The 23,755-nt window shown below is 38.1% G+C and overlaps 2 protein-coding genes across 2 annotated transcripts in view; one reads left to right on the top strand and one right to left on the bottom strand.

Annotated features, from left to right (window-relative positions):
* The window catches only part of LOC110061166 (dynein regulatory complex subunit 7-like), a 17,211-nt gene extending 9,364 nt beyond the window's left edge, over window positions 1-7,847 (bottom strand). Inside the window, exons 1-7 of the mRNA XM_020768032.2 lie at window positions 7,512-7,847; window positions 5,981-6,146; window positions 5,013-5,138; window positions 3,660-3,854; window positions 2,841-2,999; window positions 1,305-1,523; window positions 694-816 (exon numbers count right to left, since the gene is read on the bottom strand). Coding sequence (XP_020623691.1) covers window positions 694-816; window positions 1,305-1,523; window positions 2,841-2,999; window positions 3,660-3,854; window positions 5,013-5,138; window positions 5,981-6,146; window positions 7,512-7,828 — 1,305 coding nt within the window. The 5' untranslated portion in view covers window positions 7,829-7,847. The remainder of the gene's footprint in view (window positions 1-693; window positions 817-1,304; window positions 1,524-2,840; window positions 3,000-3,659; window positions 3,855-5,012; window positions 5,139-5,980; window positions 6,147-7,511) is intronic.
* LOC110061268 (DDB1- and CUL4-associated factor 5-like) lies at window positions 7,737-23,755 on the top strand. The gene is made up of 8 exons (XM_020768144.2): window positions 7,737-8,096; window positions 9,232-9,375; window positions 11,544-11,580; window positions 13,561-13,700; window positions 17,441-17,573; window positions 18,000-18,213; window positions 19,312-19,506; window positions 20,384-23,755. Exons 1-8 carry the CDS (start codon window positions 7,859-7,861, stop codon window positions 21,557-21,559), a joined length of 2,277 nt encoding a protein of 758 aa, XP_020623803.2. The 5' UTR covers window positions 7,737-7,858; the 3' UTR covers window positions 21,560-23,755.

Below are 23,755 nucleotides of genomic sequence, written 5' to 3'. Positions count from 1 at the left end.
TTGATATGATCCCTCCAAGTCAAATTCTGAGAAAACCTGTTCTCAGCAGACACCCTGTATTAAGTGGACACTAGTAAGGGTTCTGAGGGTGTCTGCCTAATACAGGTTTGACTGTAGAAATGATATATGCCAAAGGGTAGAAAAGAGAAACAGATTCAATCACTGTATTAAGCAAATTTTAATGTTAAATACTTAAAAAGTACTTCTCTCTTTGTCTTATCTTAGTTTTTGGCTTAAAAAGACACTATTCACAATTCTCTTATTTTGAGAGATTTGCATCTACAGTACAGACTCTCAGTAGTTATTCCTAGTGTTTTTGGAGTCTATCTACTACATACTAGTTATGCAACACTTTCGAGTGGTTCACCATTCCATGAGTCACTTGTATTTTCTCCGTATACACACAAGGCCTTAGGCAAGTGTGTATGCCAAGAAAATGCATTAGTGACAAATGAGATATTCCATGGTATACCACTAGAGAGCATAACTACATTTTATACCATGTCATAGAAAATACAGTGGCTGACACAATCAAAGCAATATACACGCAATGCATGATGGGAAGGTCGGATGTAATACTGTTGAATGTACAATGGCTTTACTGTATTCTGATTGGCTGTGTTTTCTATGGTATGTTCAAAAATCTATATACACTTATCTGAGCAGCTAATTAGTCATGCTATTGATATACACCTCTTCATCATCTATATCAAGAGGGTCAGTTTCATCCACAGATGGGATCATCAGCAAGGGTTTATCTGTGGTGGAAAACATGAACTCCCACTTGGATGCATCACCCAGGTCATACACAAGGTCCTGTGATGGAAATGGAATCAAGAGTTAATTAAATAAATAACAAATAAAAATAACAACGAAATCCCACCTTCAAAACATGCAAATGACCTTAGTAATAGATGTAAAAACATGACAAGATGACTAACAATCTAGGGCATGGTACAAAATGATAACCCCTCCTGGAACATCATCCTGGACTGTGACCCCACTCAAAATAAAATATATATATAAACATGTCTATGTTTTTGCAGATCAACAAAAACAACAGTTATGTAATGACCTAATCTAACAAAATCCCTCTTCCAAATTTTCCATTTACTGCTGGTGAATGCAAATACATGTCATAATCACCAGCTGGAGGTAGTATTTTGTTTTAGTTACCCATGCTACAAAGATTCTCCAAACTGCTAATTCACAAACTTCAGATATGTAAAAAGAGACCTGATTTTTTATGTGTCTTACAAATGGGAATTGCGGCCCTAATAATCAGTGCATTAATACACATGTACCTGAACACCATGTGAACAGTCTTGCATGTTAACCCAATAATTCTTGTGATTCCACACACTTTCAATTCCAAGATAAGCATTGTGTGTGAGAGGGTGACAGGCTCCTGTAAGAGTCTCAATAAAGAAACTTTCAGGGACCTCTCGCTTTCCTGATAGGACCAGAACCCAACAGTGCACCCTTAATCCATGCAGCTTGTCAGGCTTAGGCTTTTCCAATTCCTACAGTGAGTGTATAAAAAACAACAATAACAACATTCATTTACAATTTTAAGTGAAAATTATTTTGTTTTAATTATTAAAACATATTATTATATGGCTTGTGTTTCTAGCGGATCTAACATGTGCTCTGATTGGCTAACTGTAGGGTATTTTTCTCCCATAATGCCCACGGGCTGATTACAGGCCTGCAAAGACAGAGCAAAAAGCCATTATAATAAACAACTTATTAACCTTGAATGTTTGCTTTTTATGGGAAAATCTCAAACCTCGGCCTTGCCATATTGACCTAACAATCGCTTAGTCAATACGGCATGGCCTTGGTTTGACATTTTCCAGTAAAGACCTCACTCCCATGTAAAAAGTGGTTAATAAAATTTTATTGTAAATTTAACCTAATATAAAGTTACACAGTGCCTCTGGTACAGTTGTTTGATTTGATTATGGAAAGACAATTAACTAAAAGCAGTGAAAATATCAATTGACTGAATGCCTGCTATTCTGAATGGGTGTATGATCAAGTAAGAAATTATAAATAGATACTAACTGGCCAGTTACTTTAACTCTCATTACTGTTATGATGTCTCATATATATGTTAAATTGTTCTGAGACAGAATATATCATGATCAAGTGGTAACAGAAAGGTAAGGGACGTTGGCATTTGCTCAGTTACCTTTTCATCTTGCTAAAAATATGCACGTGCACCGATACAAAATCCTAACAAAGACTCTTTGTGGGCACATAGTACAATACACACTGCTTTTTAGTGCAGAGAGCACTATTGGGATGGTTTAGGGGGCTAATGTCCTCTAAACCGCTAAGTCCTAAGGGATAAGGTGTAAACTTTGTTTGTTTGATTAATTCATTTCAATTTATTAATTAGCTTTGCAGCAAGGGCAAAAACACATTTCCTACAAGATCACACACTAACATTGAGAAGAGCTGTCTTGACAAATGGTAATTAATTATAAGTTATTCTTGGACTGTGAATGAAAATACACACATGAAACATACAAACTGCTAATGTCTCATCAAAATCCCTAGCTTACTAGCAAGGTCAATACAAAGCAGGGGTGAACAGCAGGGGTTCTAGAGGAACCGTGTTGTGAGTACTGCATCAGAGCTATACGTTACACTCTGCACTATCTGAGATTGTCTCACTAGTTTATTCATAATACAGGACTATATACTTTTTCCTGTTTTCTGCTCTGCTGAATGATATTCGGGAAGTTAGATGTTCTTTTAATTACATGGTTTACAACTTTTTCACAATGACCGCAGTTACATCAATTTTTGAAATGCTGACACGATCATCTTACCGCAATTCTTGCCCCTTCCTCTTCTCGCCGTTTCCTTTCCTGTTCCTCTTCTTCGGCTTTTTTCTTTGACTCAACTTTAGCTTCAAACTTACTTCTTAAATCTTTAGGAGGTTTCACTGTGTACTTTTTAACTTCTTTTTTCACCTCTTCCTTGGTTACCTTTTAATTGACAAGTCAAACCCATTTTACATATATATATACATATACATATACATATACATATACATATACATATACATATACATATACATATACATATACATATACATATACATATACATATACATAAACATATACATATACATATACATATACATATACATATACATATACATATACATATACATATACATATACATATACATATACATATATATATAATTTCAACTCTACACTTGATGTAAGTACACAACCACTGAGAGATCAATAAAAGCAATGAAGCACATGACCTTGACAAGGTAGGGTGTAGTCTGCATCTCTTCTGAGAGTCTGTGTCTCATTCTCTAAGTAGTGCTGGTTATCATTGCCTGCATGGTTACTGGTCGCAGGTATCACAAATAAACTGAATTTATCTCCTCCTGACCAGCGACCAACAGAAACAAATAAAGTGACATAACAAAGGAGCCAAAGGATCTTGAGCAAACAAGCAAACACTTTGTGAACTCACTACCAACATCAAAAAACTTTTCACTGGCGAGGAATATTTTATGGTCACGGAAATACAAGTTGTGGCCATGGGGTGTGAATGTAACACATAAGTCCTGTATTTTCTTCTGATTAATTTTGCGAGGAAAACCAAAAATAATGCAATTAACAGACCTCATCTTTTTTTCTCAGGAGAGGACAGATTTCTCTTGTTTCATCCATGAGTGTTGTTTCTCTGGTTGCATACCCACACACACAGTATGCATCATAACCAGCTCCAATCAGTAAGGAACTCAACAGGACACTAAAATCAAAACAGTTTCCCTTTTGGCTCCTCAGGACAGTGGTAGGAGATACCAGGGTACTTGGCTGTCAATAAAAAAGCATCCTCAGCTCAGAATGAAAGTTGAAACAAATCTCTCACTTCCTCCTGTGCATTAAATATTAACTAAAGACAGTGTTAGAACACTGCATGTTGTTACTCAGATCAGCAGAGGAGAGGTCGCTCTAAGATGGTGTAAGTTAGGAATGGAGGGAACAAGCTCCTCACATCAATCAACAATGACGGATATTTTTCTATGTTTGAACATTTGCTGGGACTTTCTTTTAGCAACATTTGATATAATTGTGCCTCGTGACAGGTCCTTAAAAGAAATCTGTGAAATATATAGGCAAGCCTGTAATTTAAAGACTGCTTATTTGAGGACTTGGGGGCTTTCATTAAGCAAATAAGCTTATTTTAGGTAAGACCTGAAGGAGGTGTGATAATTTTTGACTTGAAGCTGCACATGCATGCCGCAATTTGTTAATAATATATACTAGAAGTGGGTTGAAGACTTCAAATCATACAACTGCCTTTACAATGATTAACCCCACCCCCGCTCCACCAGGCTCAGATTTAGGGTGGTGGATTGGGTGGCTAGCAATTCTCTCTTTGGAGGAACAAAAGAAGAAAAAGAATTTTTTAAAAATTGGGAATACAGAGTTCAACTTTCAGGAAAAAACCTTGGGGTCTTGATTTAGTGGCCAGCAAAAGTATTTCGGTAAAAAGTGTGAAAATATAGTCGCCAGTGAAAAAAAATTTGGTCACATTGGCGACCCCAGTGGTCGAAACATTGAGCTCTAGAATATTACGTAAGAAAAAAAGGAAAACACTCTGGAAACTACCTCATCGTTATTTCAACTTTGTGGCACTGCTAGTATTTCTGGTGTAACAGTTTTAAATTAGGTTCAAATTCTCAAATTGCCACAGTAGGGGGCATACCCCATTGATTCTGCAACTGGAAGATATCAGCCGACCCCCTTGAAAAACCCTGTATCCCCCCCACCAAATTAATGCATGATGAAGGCAAACTTAAACAAAGCAAAAATATTTTTTTCCTTGATTAATACATGTCATCACTGATTTTACACATGATATATATTAAAATGTCTTGGTGACTTGTAAGTGGATGGTATGCCAGTGGAATGCCTACAAGTATACTAAATAGTAACACTAAATATTTCCGTCAAATGAAGAAAGCTTACCAAGTCAATTGGTGGATCCAAAGGAACAAATGTCAGATAATCTGAGACAAACTGTGCACAGCCATCATAATCATACACCTCTTTGTATGGCAGAAGCGTTGGGCGAATTGTTGTGCATACAAATTTCTAAGAATGAAAAAAAAAACATGGTTACATATTTTTTTCTGGAGTTGTAAAGAGACCTACATGCGCACATCGGTCATAAATTTTATATAATTTCCATGTCAACCAACCATTAAGCCTTAGGCTGAATGAGTCTGAGACCTGCAGGTTGGAAACTTCCATCTTACACCTACTCATGACTATAGCTAACTGAGAATTTTTGAGCTATTGCAGCATCAACTGGCACAATTTGACATCTGTCACATGCCTGCGGATCAAAGACATCAATCACACACCTACAGCTAGAACAATTTCACATGCATGACTAACAATAACTACTCTGGACACTTGTTCAGTAACCATTAACATGAAAAATTCAATTCAATTTCCATCCAAAATCAGAGTCCAGTGAACAGCACTAAATGTGACATTTGGGACCTAAACAACAAGTTATAAGGTTGTGTTTCAGTTTGAGGGACTGGACACCACTGCCCAACCTTTGGTTGTATGATGTGACGTATTAGTGATGTGCTAACAAGACATCTTCAGGAATCTTCTGACAATGTTTGGAAAGTCGTCAGAATTTTTTAGTGGATAATACAGGTTGACAAAACCAACATATCCTAGCTTGGATATTAATTTCTCCACTATTTATCCTTTGATCTACTGGGCCATATCATGGAAGTTGGCCCTTACCAAGTTGTGGGACCAAGCTATAGTTAAGCTTGGGACTAAGCTGTAAATCAACTCTAGAGTAGATAGCAGCAGCTAAGATAGAGGATTTTAACCAACACTTAACATAAGTAGCTAGGTAATCTCAAGCTCAAAGATTATTCCACTATCAAGCTAAAACGTTACATAATTACCTCTATTCCACTCTCATTAAGAGGATTTAAAAACAAGGGTTTACGATCACGATAGAGATGAACAAACTGCCGTCTAAAATTCTCACAAAATGACAACACAAGTTTTTCCTTTGGGGTATTTGATTTGTGGGATTCAGGAAGAGAAGTATTGTCAACACCTTTGTTTCTATAAGAGACAGAAAAGTAAAATTAATGTTACTAAAAACAGTTATTAAAAGATCCTGAAGATGAATACTGCTTTAGTTATCAAAACAACTCATTCATCCATCCTTTTGATGCCAACACATTTGCAGAACTCATAAGGCCACAATAATAGGGGTTTCAACTGCGCAAGACACTGAGTGACTGTTTATATGCTTTCATTCCTTGGAGAGCATTTTTATGTGAATAAGTCTAATGAAGCAAGATGCCATGGCAGGGGGGGAGCTCCAATATATGAAAATTTAGAGGTATGTGCTACTGTTAAGGGTATGGTTTTCAGGCAGTTTAATCTGGAATGGGATATAGAAATCACACAGAATAGGATAATTAATTCACCGAGAAAGTGGCCAGTGTACAAATAATTTAGTCTAAAACAGGGTTATTTACCCGGGGTTCTATACTAGAAATTGAAACTTGGAAGTGACTGTAAGATATCGGTTTAGCTAGCGTATGTTGGACTATTATACTGATAAAGTTTCTGCATGGAAATAGATAGTCTGGAATAGAGCAGGGGTTTTTGGGACCTCAAGTCTTGAACAGAACTGCAAAATAAAGTTGATCATGGTCTAGTATAGGGTAACTAAGGGTTTCTGTGTCCCAGTGGCAGTCACCCTCACCCAAAGATTTACAGAGTTACCTCTTGGTGAGTACTGTTGATTCATGCCACCATTAATTAATCCATGCTTTAATGTGCATTGAGTTATGATGCACGCAGGACATTTGGAGAGAACAAAAGAAGCATAAGAGTTTCCTAGGGAAAGCTGAGAGCAACTCTTAAGCTCCTTGAGCACTCTCCAAACTTCTCAAGTGCTTCATAGCGTAATGATGCATGGCCAAAATTATTGAATAAATTGATTTAAAACATCATTAGCTGAGATAAATGTATGATGACCACCACTTGAATGTATAAGAAAAAACCTTCCCTGGGATGGCTGAGGATACTAGTATTTCTTGGAGCTACACAGAATCTCCAGGTTTGGTCGACAGCCATGTTTATTGGATGATATCAATGAACGTTTACTTTACTGGCAGCCATGCAATCATCAGGGTGTATCTATTTTGAGCAAATGTGTACATTCGATGAACAATGACAATGTTCCTACATGAAAAAAATAGCTGTACTTTACTGTCAACATTAGTGAAAACATTCAGGTATTCAGGTATCAACTGATTTAGCGCATACACTTTTACGATAGATACTTCAAGGTAGTTTAGAACCGTCCCTTTGGAGAACATAGCATAAGTAGGTCTAAATGTCTTAAATTTTATTTTGTTTCTACATTATACAGCTCTATGCAGCTCAACATTAGAACGGGAAAGCAGAACTTACGGTAGAGAATTGATATCTGGAGCCGTGACTTGGATTTTTGCTAATTCCTTCTGCAGGGATTCCATATCAATAACCTGGAATGGTCGATTGTGTTCAGACCAAGAATACAATACTTCACAAAATAACCGAATAAACTGATTGTTGTGAATCTTCTTGGCAACGGCTTTGACTTTTACTAGTCCGAGAGAAGACTGGAAACATTTTCTGACTCGACCCAATCTTCCGCGACTTTTTCGCTCTTCTTTCTTGGCGTCGAAGAAATGTTGTGGATCGACCAAGTTCAACAATGGTGAAACTTTTAGATTGAGTATCTGCATTGAAATTTTTCTTTTAAAAGTGCTGAAGTGATGTCATTTAAAAGTCCCTCCGTTCGCCGAAGTCGTGCGCATAATGGTAGCCAGCTTTTTAGCTTTCCCCAATACCAGAGCGTAGCAGAGACTTACGGACTCTCTGTTGTGCACAAGAGCTATATGTCAGATTCCTTTGCTCGCTGCTCTGGCCTCAACCACCACGACTTACTGGGACATTTCGGCTGTGTCAATGCCATAGAATTCTCTAGCAATGGCGGAGAATTCATTGTTTCAGGTGCGCATTTTGTCTTGCTACGATTTTGTTCTTTGTTTTGGTCCTTTGATTGGAGGAAGCTTCATGTTTCTCGGGATTCTTTGTTAGCGTGGGCGAATTGCACCTTAAATTATGTATCCGCGTTTCTTTTCGTGAGTTTTTTTTTAGTTTAGAGACATGTTTTTAGGTTATAATGTCAGGCATCCCTAGTATGTTCATGCCATATATTTCCCATTATGAATCCTCAATTCAATAATGATATGCCTGTCTCGGATGAACACCCTACAGTGGAATAAGCGGCCTTTTGAATAAGCCCATCCCCTTGAGTATGCACTGTTTGCATAAATGCCCCTCCTATCAGCCAAAATTTGGAATAGGTACCCCCCACCCCCACCCCTGAGAAGGTGCCCCTTCCTTCTTTAAGCCTGAAAAACTATTCAGGCTTGAGCAGGATTCAAACCAATGGCCTTTGTGATACTGGTGCAGTGGTATACCAACTGAGCTATCAAACCAACTGGGGGTTGGTACTGCCCCCCTCTCCAACTAACTGAATGCCTGAAAGAGGCTAATATGTATGCAGTAACTTTTTACATAAAGGGCCCTTTCCCAGGGCTGTCAGTAAGGGCTGTAGCCTGTTACACCTGTTACAACTGAGTATGTTTGGTGGGCCCTTGATGTTACTGGTAAACATGTCTATTGCTGATACAATTCACCAACAAAGTGACAAGGTTGTTACAGTTGTGAAGATTGAGGCTACAGGTAAACCAAACTTAATGACAGCCCTGCTTTTCTACCAGTGGTGGATCAAGGAGAGGGACCTGGAAGACTGAGTTCATGTCCCTGTAAAGGCCTGATTGATGGCAAATTCTTTTAGGACCCCATCTTTATTAATTTAAGGCCTGCAGGCTTTATATGAAAATTTTGGGGAGCCCACCTTATAAAGAGGTCTGCTTAATTGAATGGTTGAGGGATCTTGGTGTTGCCACTTCTAGGCAAGACACTTCACTCCCCCAGAGCCTCCACTCAGTTGACTAGTCCCCTTGTTTGTGCTGACCTAAAGTCTGAGATATAGCAAGGATTTACTTTGGATGTAAATTTCAGAATATTTAACAATCATGGATATTTTATTTGCTGTTTTACCTCTTTCATTTCCTAGGTGGTGATGATCGTCGTGTTGTTGTGTGGAATGTGGAAAAATGTGTCTATGGAACTCAAAAACCAATAATAATGAAAGGAGAGCATAGGTCTAATATATTCTGTACTGTATTTGACAATGACAACAGACATATCTTTTCAGCAGGTAGGTTTTTTGTGTGTTCTTAGTTAACAAAGCGGCATTCATTTCTGTGGTCTGTACCCACTGGGGAGCAGGGTTGGCACAGTGGTGAGAGCACTCGCCTCCCACCAATGTGTCCCGGGTTCAATTCCCGGACCCGGCGTCATATGTGGGTTGAGTTTACTGTTGGTGCTCTTCCTTGCTCCATGAGGTTTTTCTCTGGGTACTCCGGTTTTCCCCTCTCCTAAAAAACCAACATTTCCAAATTCCAATTCGATCCAGGCTATTGTCAAGCACGTTATCATGAGCCTCTGGCTTGGGTGATTGTGCAAGCACTCCCTGTGTTTGACATTAAATTTTCATTCACACTTTTTTACCATCATAGACAGTAATCTGAGATGATACCATAAAGTATCTATAATACTCAAGTAGTTCATGAGTTCACTCTGAGTTCTGAAAAAAATTCTTATTTGTTTTCAATGGATCAGGACAGGGAAAGAGAATTTTCAGTAATGTCTGGGCATAGCTAGATCAGATTGGAACATGCAAGACCTTGGGTCTGTAATCAAGGTGACCCTGAGTTGAATCCCAGGGGAGAAAGTCCCATATGAAAAGGTTGATGATGCTCATTGTCTCTTTTTGGGGGTATAAATCAAGTGTTCTGGTGCCACTCAGGGTGTTCATGATGAAACGCCACTATTTCCAGGGGTCAAATAAAGCTCCAGCCATGCCCAGATTGGTGTCCTTTAGGAATCAATTCAAATTTGCAATGAGTAACCCCAAACTTTTCATATGGAATTCTCCCCTCTGGAAAGTAAATCCAGTTTTTTGAAGACTTGAGGCCTGTTCGCACTACGTGAAATTTTGTTTGATTTGCCAAAAAATCTGTCAACACGCAGCCATTTCTAGTGCGAATGGTTTTTTGAACCCACCAAAATTTTTGCAATCACAACGAAACTTCAAAGATTCCGTCGACTAGCTTTGGAGGCTGTAAAAAGTTTGTCAGGCGAGGAAATCCTTTGTTCCTTGACATCCATCCGTCATTGGGTCATCAAATTTCACAACATATGGATTACGAAGCGCACATGACCGTATGACTTCATGCCATTTTAATTGAGCTATAGATGGATCCGCACAGAAGCAACATCGATCCATGGTACATCAACTATTATGGCTCGCAATGCTACCAAGATCAAGATCAGGCTAATCAAAGTTATTACGATTCCCAAATTGCTATGCAACAGCAGTACTTCTTACAGTTTCCATTGCAGCAAACTTGAGCGGATTCACAATGCATATGCATCCACATCCGCTGAACGCAGCATCCACATCCGTAACATTCACGGAAGATCAGACAACTGCTGCAGCTACTGGAAGCACAGAAAACACGAAAAAGGGAACAAAGAGAAAAAACGCCAAGTATGAAACCTTCCCCTTTAAGACATGTCACGACATCTTGATGGTAAATTGATCAAATTACTAACTGACATCCGTCACTAAAAAAATTTTGTATCTTCATGTGTGAACAGGATTACGAAAACAAAAAATTAGTGATTACAAAATTTTCAGTTTTTTTGCAAATGCTAAACTCAAATTTTCGTCTTAGTGTGAACAGGGCCTTATAGACAATTGGCCAGCCAGCCTGCCTCCATGGGGAATTTTATAGATAAACACTTAAAAAATGCTTTTTTCTTCACTTTCTTTTGATTTATGTGCATTACAACAGCACTTAAATTCTAATTTTAGTGTGCTAAATTAGATCAAGATGGGACCTGGGTTGTCAGTTACAAGATTTATAATGTGCAGGTCCAGAAAATATCCATACTGCCCCCACAGAAGGGATTGAAATTTCCTCGGGGGTGGGGGATTCTGGAAGACCAAAAAATTTAAAGAAATGTATGAAGCTTTATTGGAATTTCCAGAGGGGTGGGGAAGTCTTAGAAAAAATCCCTTCAGTGGGGGAGGTATGGATATTTTCTGGAACTACACAATACCAAGATATATCTGCAAACTTGAGAGCTCTTCCACAAATTATTTCCTTATTGTACATTTTTAAAATATATGGGACAGGTGATGAAACTCTCAGGCCTGAACCTATGGGCCTATAGATTGGCAAAGAAAGGAAGTGGGTTGGTTGACATACAGAGGAAAAGTACTGTCATAAAACTTTAATCTTTTTTCTCTTTTAATAGGTAATGATAATCAAGCACTGCGACATGATTTTACAACGTAAGTCAGCAATTAATATTAAAATGTATTTTTTGTACAAAATGTTATAATCAGAAGGCCATTCAGAGTTGACACTAATGGTAACTGCTGGAGAAAGTTTTTTGTGATATCCAGAATAATCAAGGTGGAGGAAAGTGTTATCAGCTGGAGCTAAAGGCTGAGGTTGGATACATGTAGTAGGACCTTTTTGTTAAAACTCTAGTTCAACAATAATAATATTGTGTTAATATACATTGTGTGGTTCCAGAAAATATCCATACCCCCCACAGAGGTTTTTTCCAGTTTGACCCCCCACCCCCAGGATTTTCTGTTCCAGTGGGCTTCACAGTACTCCCCCCACCCCCTGGAATTTCCATGATTTTTCTACTTGGGCCCCCCTACCCCTCAGAAATTCCATATCCATTAAAAAAACAAGACTTAACTCATTAATTGTAATAAAATTTAACAGCAGCTGTTTATAGTTACATTGTAGACAAAGACGTACTTTTTCATGGTAGACTACAGACTTAGAAGCGCTTCACTCCCAAATGGCATAGCAGCTAACTTTTTCTTCATTAAAGGAAGTTTTCATCTAAGAATCTCAGAACGTACATAAAGTTCTTTCAAATAACCGAGTTGAAGTTTTAATTTATGCATGGTCAAAACAACATATCAAATTACTTTACACACGCAGTAAAGTCGTCACGCAACATTTTTTTTACAACAGGTGTTTCCCAAATGTTGCTTTATTTTTTCTTTCACTAAAGGAATACATCAATTAAGTCATACACATTGTCTCTGTAGTTTGTAAATGACAGTAAATTTATTTTATGCCTTAGTTTTTTCAATTGTCAGACATTTCATATGTGAAACATGGATTGTTCAGTCGGTCTATAAATGGCCGAATGAAATCTTGGCTACCGCTCCAATGACTATGCTCCCCGCTGTCCACGTTTACATATATAGTTCAAGAAAAATGGCTTTGAATCGACTTTGCTCACTTAAAGCAAACTATTAACTACACGGATAACGAAGGAAATATGTGATAACCTAGTTATGGCAAGTCTGAAATGGCGATTAATTTTGTAAGAGTATCAAACGAAATAAACAAAGTACAAATCACATTTAATTGACGGCATGATTAATGCTGGAAAAAGCATCTGAGCTGTATTTAAGCTAAATACAGCACAATCTCCAAAGTATAAAATATCATCAACTTCATTGTTCATGTATTGCTGCACCTCTTCGTCAGCATTTTGTTCAACTTGATGTCCAACAAACACGATACTCAGGATTGCTGTCTGTCGTATGATGTGGGAAGAAAAATGGAAAATATATGACAAAGAATCTAACATTTATTTCTCAACAGATGGAACATTTCTGTTGGTTTGGTTACCTGAATCAATTGGGAAAGTACAGTAGTGTTCATTCAATCGCATTTCAGACCCACTGGAAAGAAAACTCCTTGAGTAGCCCCCCTCCCCTTCGGAAATTTTTCTCTTTCAGACCCCCCTACCCCTCGGAATTTCTGTGACCCTCCGTGGGGGGTATGGACATTTTCTGGAACCACACATTGTTACAATATTGTTAGCTGCGAGTGAAACCAATTTAAATCTTATTTAGTTGTCTGAACACTGAATGGGAATTTCATTCATTGCTAAGACTCTTGGCTTTCCCTCACTTTTTTCCAATCATTGTCATCTTCAGATATTCTCCTGTATTTCCTTGGCTACTTCTGTGGATTTTTGCTTATTTTCTGTGCCAACTTTGGCCAACATCATCTACATTTTTCCTATTTCATAGTTGGAAATGTGATCGAATTGGAGAGACCTTATGAACTATGAAACTGTGCTCAAAAGGTGTAGCTATGTGACCATGCTCAACACCTGCCAAAATATCCAGAATTATCTTATTAATAGACAGCAGAATCATTGACATGCATACATACCTGGCATTGAATTACATAGTTACATATACAGCTGTATTGCATTTCTTTTTTAGTGGTGAAGCAATTGGCACGTACTATCATGATGATCCAGTCTATGGACTAAATATTCATCCAGAGGATAACAATGTGTTCCTTACAGCTTCTGATGACGGAAAAGTTATGCTGTGGGACATTAGGACATCTCCAGTCAGTGGTAAAACACCTGTTCACAGTGTACAACTTTTATTACTGTCAAGTAGTATCTTGTTCAAAATTTATGCAGTGAAGGGAAGTCATGAAGTATTCTGTGGACTGTACTGATTGGTTCATTCGACAACAGAAGCTGTCAAATGAACTCAGTGGCAATCTCATGACAAAAATTGCAAGTCGTAATTTTGCATCTCAGATTCCATGCAAATTGTAACAGAGATCTTGAATGGCAAGGTTGCCAGTGCAGTCATAACACAGAAAACATGCTGCTCTTAAAAGGAGGTGGTTGCTTTATTGAATGAAAAGTACTTTTTGGAAAGAACATTTTGCCAGTGCTGCTTGGCAACAATGCCATAGGTCACACCTGCATGTGAAGATCTTATTCATCTCCAACTCCAAGCTAATCTTTAGTGGTCACACAGGTAAAAAAGAAGTGATCACAGGGATCCATATTTGCAGTTGTCTGGGCATCTGAGACGACTAAAAATTGTAGTCAGCAAGTACACTGTTTGACTCTACCGAAAAAAAAAAAAAAAAAATGTCTTAAATTTTCTTCTGAGTCTGTACCTGCATTTTGACCACTTGTCATCTATTTGCAACTTTTAGAAAACAGATAATGATTTGCAGATTTCTTTCACAATAAAATTATCATTTTGATCCACAATCTTGGGTGATGTAGTATTTTCCATGAATGAAATCATTGCAAGCTCCATTTCAGGCTGATCTTCATCTGGAAAAACACATTACATGATCGCATCAGGTGTCTCAATCAGGATGTGGCATTTAGTAATGATAGCACTTCAGAAAAACAAATCCAAATTATTACGAGCAAGAAGAGCAAAAGCATTCTTTTCAACATACATGGCAATCAAAGAGACCTTGGTTTTCATTTGTGCTTGGATCATCTGTGTCTGCTGACTCCACAACATCAACGTCCTCTACTAGGGACACAGTGTTCTGTGAGCCAGGTCGCATGAAAATACAAACTGTAGTAACAAAGTAAACTGTCCATTAACATGTTGCTTAGGTACTATTCTTCCCTATTGAATGAGCAAGTAAAATTTTGCCAGGGCAAGTTTGTCATCTGGCATACTTGCCCGGCTGACGATATGGATCCCTGTGATCCGTAATTTTGAAACCATGGAATAAAACCAGCAGTGCACTGATTGGGCTGAATTTGAACCCAGGTCTTTGAGCATCTGGAATTGATCAAGAAGTACAGGGTTTTCAAAATAAGCTGGTACCCGAAGAAAGTCATCAGCTTCTTCAAGCATTTAAGCCTGGTACTTTTTGTCTCAAAGTTTATTAATATGCAGTTTTGTTTCACCATTGTAATCAAGATCTGATCTTTGAGAGGAAATAAATGAACAGTAACATAATTAACAGTGCGGCTATTTTATGCACCTTTCAAACTTTAAAGCAAGGACAATTTTTGGCGGGCGTTACATACAAGGCTGTGCTCTAGGAAAAATTCTAGGGAGCCCTTTGGGTTCTCAACCTTGTAGGTTAGGGTGGTCAGAAGTCAAGCTTGGTGGCACGAAGGAAAAAAAAAATTAATTAATTGATTATAATTATCTAATGACATTAATTAATATATGATAACCGATTGACCCTCAATTAAAAATGGCTTGAATTGTTTCTAGGGCATTTATCCTATTTACAGATGCCAAAGATGAAAGGTTTACTTGAATTTTTTGTAATAGTGTTGTCAAAAATCCACAAAGAAAGACAAAATTTACATGTTTTTTGAGTTAAAATGTCCTTTTTCCCTCTATGCTTCTGATAATTTAGTTCACATTCTCCTTCAACTAGGGACTTTTCATGCACATTATACAAGGCAGAAGAGCTAAGTAGACTTTTTGTTGACATTATACAAAGTATACAAGGAAACTGCTGTCCTTATCACTGCAAGCCAGTGTTAAACGTATGCATTGAACCGAGCCACCATTTATGTTTTGGCTTCACAGATGGATTTAACCTTTTTGAATTGAGCCATTTTGCCTTGTAACTTTCAATACAACACAAGAAATCAAAAAGGGAAAGACAAATTATTGTGAGACTGTTTTCATCTCTAAGTTAAATCTCAAAAAGGAGGTTGCCGTACCAGGCGACTCGGTATGTTTTTCTTGTCACCCAAAGATGGAAGCTGCTAGAGCACAGCCTTGACGTACATGTATCAGATTTGTTGCAAGAGGGGGTAACCCACTCCTGCACTCTTTCCCACATGGCCACCTCTATGGCAACCCAATAGTGGACCACCTACTTTACAATTTTCCCCAGCTACTTTATTTCAATTTGAAAACCCTGAAAATAATTTTCATTCATATTCTGGACTATTCAAAGATGAATGTTTCAGAGAGTTAAGAAGGGTATTTTGTTGGGGAGGGTATTAAGCACTTAATGACTGGCTCCAAGGGAAACAGCAAGTTTTGTTTCCCCAAGACCCTCATTGAGGTTGAGGGAAACAAAACTCACTGTTTCCCATGGGACCAGTGATTACGTGAGGGGGGCATTGGGGTATAGTAGAAACTGCAAAACCGAAGAAAAAATCATCCACAACTGCAAAACCGCAAAACAATTTGCCCAAAACCAAAAACTGCATACAAAACCATCAAAAAACCATTACAATGGTGACAAGTGGGACATACAGAGCAAACTACACTAACACTAATTTTATCAATGTATTTGTGAATGTCATGGACTTGTCTGAAGCCTTCGTATCTTGTACTATCTTTAAGCTTCTGCAGGCTTCTCTCTTCCCTTTTCACTGTACATCTAAACATGTTTTTTTCGAAAATTTTTGCCGCCTTTCTCCTCCTCACAAAAAACGTAACACAATCCACAATTGCTTCTTCTGTTGCTGGCATGGGAGGCATGTTGGAAACTGACCAAATGATTGCCCTGGTCTGCTAGGTCAAAGTCTTGCGCATCGTTTGAGACATGTGATCCCCTACGGTGACATTTAGTTTGTCACGCATTCCTCTCAATAACTGCGGCTATTCGAGATCAATTGCTGCTCAAATCAAAGAGAAACCAGAACCCAAATAGGACAAAACAGGAAAAACTAATAACTACATTGGATACCAAATCCGAAAAACCGCTAGACTAAGTATTTTTTACGAAAACCAAAAACCAGATGCTAAAAAGCGAAAAATCTGCAAACCGCCATGAACACCAAAACTGAAAAACAAAAGTCTTTTGTACAAAAACCGAAAAACCAATCTAAAAAATAGCCAAAACTGCAAAATTGAAAATCCCAATGCCCCCCTCTTAAGTGTTTTGCTATACCTTCCAACTCAACAATAGAAAAAAAACTGCGAAGAAATTGTTTGCTTGACGCTGGCTGGGTCACAAATTTGCCACGGTTTCAAGGTGCATGACCTGATCATGTGCAAGTTGAAAGTTCAAGTTGTTGTTTCCCTAGCGAGTTAGTGAGTTTAGACCCATGACATGTGACACATTCTCCTCCAATCAGAAAATGTATTTGAGTTTGGAGGTATAACAAATGTATTTAACTTCTGATTTCATGTGCGTCACAACTCAAAGGAAGAACATTTTGGTAGCCAGAGCACAATACATACTAGCTGGTGGTTATTAAAGACTGTTAGTGCCTTTGCTGTGTTTGTTATTTTAGAAGGTGAAAAATAACGTAATAGTTAGTTTCACATTATATTTTTTGTTTGATATTTTCTAGAACTATATTGTGTCTGAAATTGTCACCAAAAGCTAACATTTTTGTTTTAGGGTCATCAATGTGCATTGCACGGCATGAATCAGCCTTCCATGCTGCTGTTTTCAATCCAGTTGATCCCAGCTTAATAGCTACAGCTAACTCCAGGAAAGGTGTCCAACTTTGGGATGTGAGAGTTCCAGTCAGGTAAATAAAACATCTCAGAAGAGCATGTGACTAGTTCATATTACGTTAGTCAGTACTGTTAATCAGCAAGGTTAATATGGCATGCACTAATGATTGACCATGTCAGGACGGCAACTGCACTAACGATGGAGGTTATAAACTTAGTAATTTGTATTTTTGGCGTTATTGGCTTCCCATTAATAATACATGGCAATATACATCAAAAGTTACCCGGTACATGATTTCAGGTTTGCTGAGAAGTTTATAGAGACGGGGAAGTAGGGGGTGGGGGTGGGGGTGGGGGTGGCGGGTGGCACTGAATCTCTGACACAGGACTTTGGATTGTTCAGATGTTGGGATGTTCAGCATCTTATACAAATCATGCTTACACTACATTTAAATTTGTGTTACTGGTTTGTATGGCTTTTTTGTATGACTGGTCCACAGCTGTTTAAGGCAGTTTAGTTCTGGAATGCCTCAGATGTGTGCCATGGGGCTCAAGTGGAACATGGCAGGTGATATGATAACAGCCCTTCGTCGCCGAATGCCTCCAGTGCTTTATCATGTCAGGCACACCTCTGCAGTAGCTGAGTTTCATCACCCTGGCTATAGTAATGTGTGTACTATGAAAAGTAACTGCTTTGCTGGAAGCAAGGATCAGGTACTAACTATAAGGTGTAATGAAATTTTCTGCTATTAAAAGTGAATCAATGGCTTTCAGTTGAATAGACCAATTTCAATATATTAAAATTCAGCCTAACACAATAGACCTCAGCACAAGGCTCTGTGGAATAAACCCCACAAACTCTGTAGTTATTCCCAGAGCCTGCTACTGAGGTCTATTGTTTAAGGCTGAATTTTAATATATCAAAATTGGTCTATTAACCAAGCAGAAAACTCTCGTCCTGAATAGTGGTAAAAACAACTGCATATAAATATTGCATTTAAATATATATCCATGCATTTAAAAGCCATTTTAAGTGTCTCAGCAGCTGATGTGACATGCAGAGACAACAAAGGAACTAGCCCCCTGCAAGTCAAAAAAAAGTAAAGTCTGCATGCGAGCCAAGTGGCCCATCAGGCTGGAGCATATCCCGGTTTCTGTAGTTTGAAGCAACTAAGAATATTTCTACTCCCCCTGGATGGCATGCTAGTCCATCACAGAGTTACCCCCAGCATTAAGTTCGCTGGTACCCATTTATATGCCTGGGTGGAGAGAGGCACTGCGAGAGTCAAGTGTCTTGCCCAAGAACACAACACAATGTCCCAGGCCAGGACTCAAATTCGGACTGCTTGATCTGGAGATGAGCGTACTAACCATGAGGCCACTGCGCCTCTGACACACTAACCATGAGGCCACTGTGCCTCAAGTCAAAACATGCAGGAAAACGTGTGCAAGCAAGTCATGATTGGTTTTGATTATACTTTCATGTAGCATAGGAATACACAACAAGCAGGGTGACCCCCAAATATAAATACTTTTAGTCCTCTAGTAAAAACCACTCTAATGTACTGATAGGTATTAGTTGGGATATCCAGGGGTTGCCTGATGTAATAATTTGTGGATTTGGTATTTTTACTGGTGAATAATTTTACTTGTTATGTAGACTTAAATTCCTTGGTGGGATCATGGTTGATTCTTGTTTACGTCCCATATCCTGCAACACTGTTTCCTATAAATCCTTGGAAGAGATGTATTCTTACTGTGGCACTGAATTAAAAATTCTTTACATATCTCCAACGATCATTCATTCTTCAGTATGTTGTTTCTGGCTCCGATGACTTCAACGTGTACATATGGGAGGTGCCAAATGATTGGGCTTACCACGATGAGCTGGTGACCATTGGTAGAGCATACATGGTACTTCATGGCCATCGTTCCATTGTTAACCAGGTTCGCTTTAACCCTGCTACACACATGCTTATATCAGCAGGAGTAGAGAAAGTTGTTAAGGTTAGTTTATACCAACAATACATTTATACAATAAGATTTTTTAGGTTCCCCTAGAGGATCTTCATACCAAATTTACAAAGATATTGCCTTTAAAGCTATAAATATCCACCACTATTCACCTTTAAATATCCACCAATATCCACCACTATTCACCTCACCTTTGGTGAATAATTTTCTTAACCTTAAGTTTACCTGTGGCCTTCCATGTAGTCCATAAACATGGAGCTGTTTGTGTGTTTGTTTGTGTTTTTTTTTTGCTGGTTTCTGCTTTATTTTGGGAAGAGCTCCCATGATACAGACAAGTTATTTCCTTAACAGCTGTTCGTGGCTGCATCTTATTTAATGGTTGTTAAGACCAAAAACAAAAAAGACCTATAAGAGTTGGTTATTAAAACAGTATGAAGTTGTTCATTACAATAAAAAAATCAGCATTAGATGTTAATGACACAAAATGTTTGCTTTGTACTTAATATAATTGTCAAATACCTTTCGTGACAAATATCAATGACCATTAATCTGATGTCTGTGATATCAAGTCTAAACCTTTTTCCAACCCTTACTTAGAGCTTACATGAACAGGCAATGCTTACAGTGTGATTACATGAATCAGCCCACTTGGAATAAAGTTAACCAATCATGCATAGCCAAGGTGTTATCCAGATCCTAGTCTCTCAGTATGTTTTACATTAAGCAACTGGTGTCTTTAGGAGCAATTATCCCAGTGTGTGCTCACTACTAGGTGCAGTGCTGGTTATGAATAAATTATTATTATCTCCTCATGAAGTTTGACGGACTCAGTCCATACTTCTTACTTTTCCTTGGCCAGTTAAATTAGTAACTGTTTATTATTTTTAGCTTTGAACCTTTTCTTATACAGGTGTGGAGTCCTTTTCCAATACCAAGAGGTTACAGTAGCAAGGAAGCTTGTGTAGGAAGTAGAAGGGAACTTTATTCTCATAGTGACTATCTAAGCTTTATTCAATATGGTGGTCTCCCACTGTCCCATGATGAATATGAAAGCAAGTCAACTGACGAGGATCCACGTATGTTAGCTTTCTTTGACTCACTAATCCAGCGTGAGAAAGATAATCTCCACTCTGATTCAGATGATAGCTTCTTGGATGATTTACATCTTAGTTTTATCCTTGAACCTGATAGCAGTGAAGAAAGTGACAGTGACCACACAGGAACCAGTATGAGTCGTCTACTGATGAGGGAACTTCTTCATCGACCCAGCCCAGGGCCAACAGATAGGGAGGTAGCTACAAACAGCTCAAGTCAAGGTGTGCTTCGACGGTTAAGACATCTTAGAGATGCAGCTGTAATTCGAGATCTGCTAAATGCAGATAGTAGTAGTAGTGATGATGGTAGGGATACACATTTCAAGGTTGTCCCACCTGAGCTACCCCAAGATCTCGGAAGTGGGCAAAGTACTGTGCATTCTCCAACTCAATTTAAAAGACATCAGTCTCGTACAAATAGATGCTATCGTGTTCAAAACAGATCAAGGAATGAAAATGAGAGCAGTAATGTTTTGTGTGACTCCTCTTCATCTGACAGTGATTCTAAATATAGCCGGCAAAAGTCAAAAGAGAGTAGTAGCAGTAGCAGCAGCATTGACTCAGATGATGATTCTAGAATTTCAAAGGCAGCAAAGAAGAATACAGAAAGTGGCAGTGATGAAGCTAAGTCTTACAAGTCAATAAAGAAAAGAAAGAAGAGACATTTACACAGGACAAATGTAAAGAGCCCTTCTAATAGCTTGGAAACATGTGAAACTATTTGTAAAGCCACTGAGCATAAAATGGATGGATTTACAGATAATAGAGACAGCCATATGGCAAACTGCAACTCTCAAGTGAAAGTAACTAAAAGCAATGAAGAGTTTGTACCTTCCAAAGCAGAGTGTTCAGAATCAAATGAGAGTAACCACCACACAGCTGCTAATGGCAGTAACTGGACAGGCCAATCAGACAATGTTGTAACTATTAACAAGAAAAATGGCAATACACAGAGAAAGGAAGAGGATGAGGAGAATGATTCTAACGGATAGCTACATTTTGGAGTGGCTTATCATGTGCACTTCTACTAAAAATGTCATTTCTCTGGATAGGTACTGATTGGCGAATTCTAATTTCTTGAAGCTCAATCTGCAGACCAGGGGAAGATACTCCCATGTATAGGCTATAAAATGGTTTTGTGCTACTGTCAAGGGTGTGGTTTTCAAGCAGGTTAGTCTGAGAGGATAGGATCTAAAAATCAGAAAGTTTTGGTCTACAGTAGAGTATCATTTTCTCAGAAACTGACCAGTGGTAAGACAAATGTGGCCTGGCCTTGGAATAGACATATGGAATTGAAAGAACTTGACATAAATGGAAATACAAATCAGGCACCAGAAACTGGGTAAAACAATGACCCCTGGTCTGTGGAGCCCCAGGATGCACTGGGTCTATGGACTACCCTACAGACCAGTCCATGGACCTCCCCTACTGACCGCCCCCCAAAATAAAGTAAAATTAATAAGTAAAGATTTGACTTACCTGTTGTCTGGATATACCATTCATGTTGGCAAAATTTTGAGTGGCATCTACGGACATCTCAAATGGAGTAGCACATATGTATGGGATTGCTTTTCCACATCACTCTACATATACATTTCTATTAAAACCCAAGAATAATTTTTGAAAGCTGTTTTAGGTAAAAAGAGATGCTGATGGCCAAAAGTAAGAAAGTTTTAGCTTGTTTACTTTTGTAATTCTGCTAACCAATTCCGGAAGTCTAATTGTGAAAGCTGGGATGACTTCACGAATCTGTAGGAATATAGGCCGAACAAATGGTGGAAAATAGAACTAAGATAGTTATCAGTCTCCTCATTCTTTTTCAAACACCCTGGTCTTCTACAGATTGCCACAGTAAAGGAAATAGAGGCTATTACATGGCCACGTGGAGATGCGAAATTTATCTTTGAGTGTCAAAAAAGTGAAATATTTTTCAACACAAGGACAGAAATTTTGTATCTCGAACCAACTCTGTAATTTTCTTTTTTATTAATAAAATTCTTACAATACATAACAACATTTTTGTTGATTTTCCAAAGATTTCTGACCACTAAATACAAAGATTTCCAGAGATTCTCCAAAATTTGTCCGAAGGCCAGATTAAGGTTTTCAAACATTTTCTGAAGATGTTTCGATCAGACACCAACAAATTTAAGTGCAGTTAAAGGGACAAAAATGTTATCAAAATTGATATCTTCACATGTGTGGATAAAAATGGTATCCGCACATGTGGGATATCGTTTTTATCAATTTGCTACCATTCGGTATATCACTAAGTTTTATATAATAAAGGATATTACACAGCAGTGCAAAGATACAAATTTTATTTTTGAATGATAAAAGCAATATTTTACTTAGTTACTATGCTCACAAGAAAGTAAAATTGGTATCTTAGAGGCACTGTAATTTTCTTGTGTATTAATATATAGACATGAATCTGTCAATTGCCATTTTCACCAACTGTTTTCACAAACAACTGTAAAGAACTGCACCAGTGGATCAGTGAAAACTACAATAAAAGTCCCAGTTGTAATTTTGTATGATTTTTTACAAGTGGTCTTTTTTTCTGGTAACACACTCATGTCTATTGACTATATAGTAAGTGGCACTGTGTTATGAATAGATATACCTTGCACCCAACCCTTAGCCCAAGTGTGTTACATTTGTAAAGAGTAATGCTGAAATGTCACCAACACAATTGCTCTATCAGGCAACTGGTAAGTCAAATCTCTGGTTATCATTTTCATTTTATTTTGGGAGTGGTTCGTAGGGGGATTCTGGAGGTGTAGTCCATGGACCGGTCCATAGAGGTAGTCTGTGATCTGGTCTGAAGTGGGGTTCCATGGACTGGGAGTCAGTGTTTCTGTATGTTTGTTTTGTTTAAAAGAGGGCGGCAAAACCAGTCAAACCCAATCCAGGTATTCTCAGAATAGCCTCATGAAATAAATTAGAAGCTTATTTTGAAATAAATTTAAAGTCCCTGAACGATTGTAGAGTAAACCTTATTTAATTGAGATTTTACAATAGTCTCAGTTCCAGTTGATTTTAACCATCATGGTTTCTGCAATCTTGTTGTGTATGTGTATTTTGTCAGGGGTTACGAATTCAAGGCAGAGAAGAACCAAAAAACTATGATTAACACTAAGATTAGAAAGAAATGAACTGAAAATAAAGCATAAGTCAGTCAAGAA

This window comes from Orbicella faveolata, unplaced genomic scaffold (assembly GCF_042242905.1).
Source record: "Orbicella faveolata isolate gen_17 unplaced genomic scaffold, um_ofav_v1 contig_24, whole genome shotgun sequence".
NCBI lineage: Eukaryota > Metazoa > Cnidaria > Anthozoa > Scleractinia > Merulinidae > Orbicella > Orbicella faveolata.
The sequence above is the reverse complement of the archived record's forward strand: the minus strand, read 5'-3'. Positions and strand labels throughout refer to the sequence as shown.

Coding starts and splice junctions, on each gene's coding strand:
- LOC110061268 (XM_020768144.2), top strand. CDS start 7,859: ATGTCATTTAAAAGTCCCTCCGTTCGCCGAAGTCGTGCGCATAATGGT. Junction 9,376..11,543: donor CAGACATATCTTTTCAGCAG/GTAGGTTTTTTG, acceptor CTCTTTTAATAG/GTAATGATAATCAAGCACTG. Junction 17,574..17,999: donor GATGTGAGAGTTCCAGTCAG/GTAAATAAAACA, acceptor ACTGGTCCACAG/CTGTTTAAGGCAGTTTAGTT.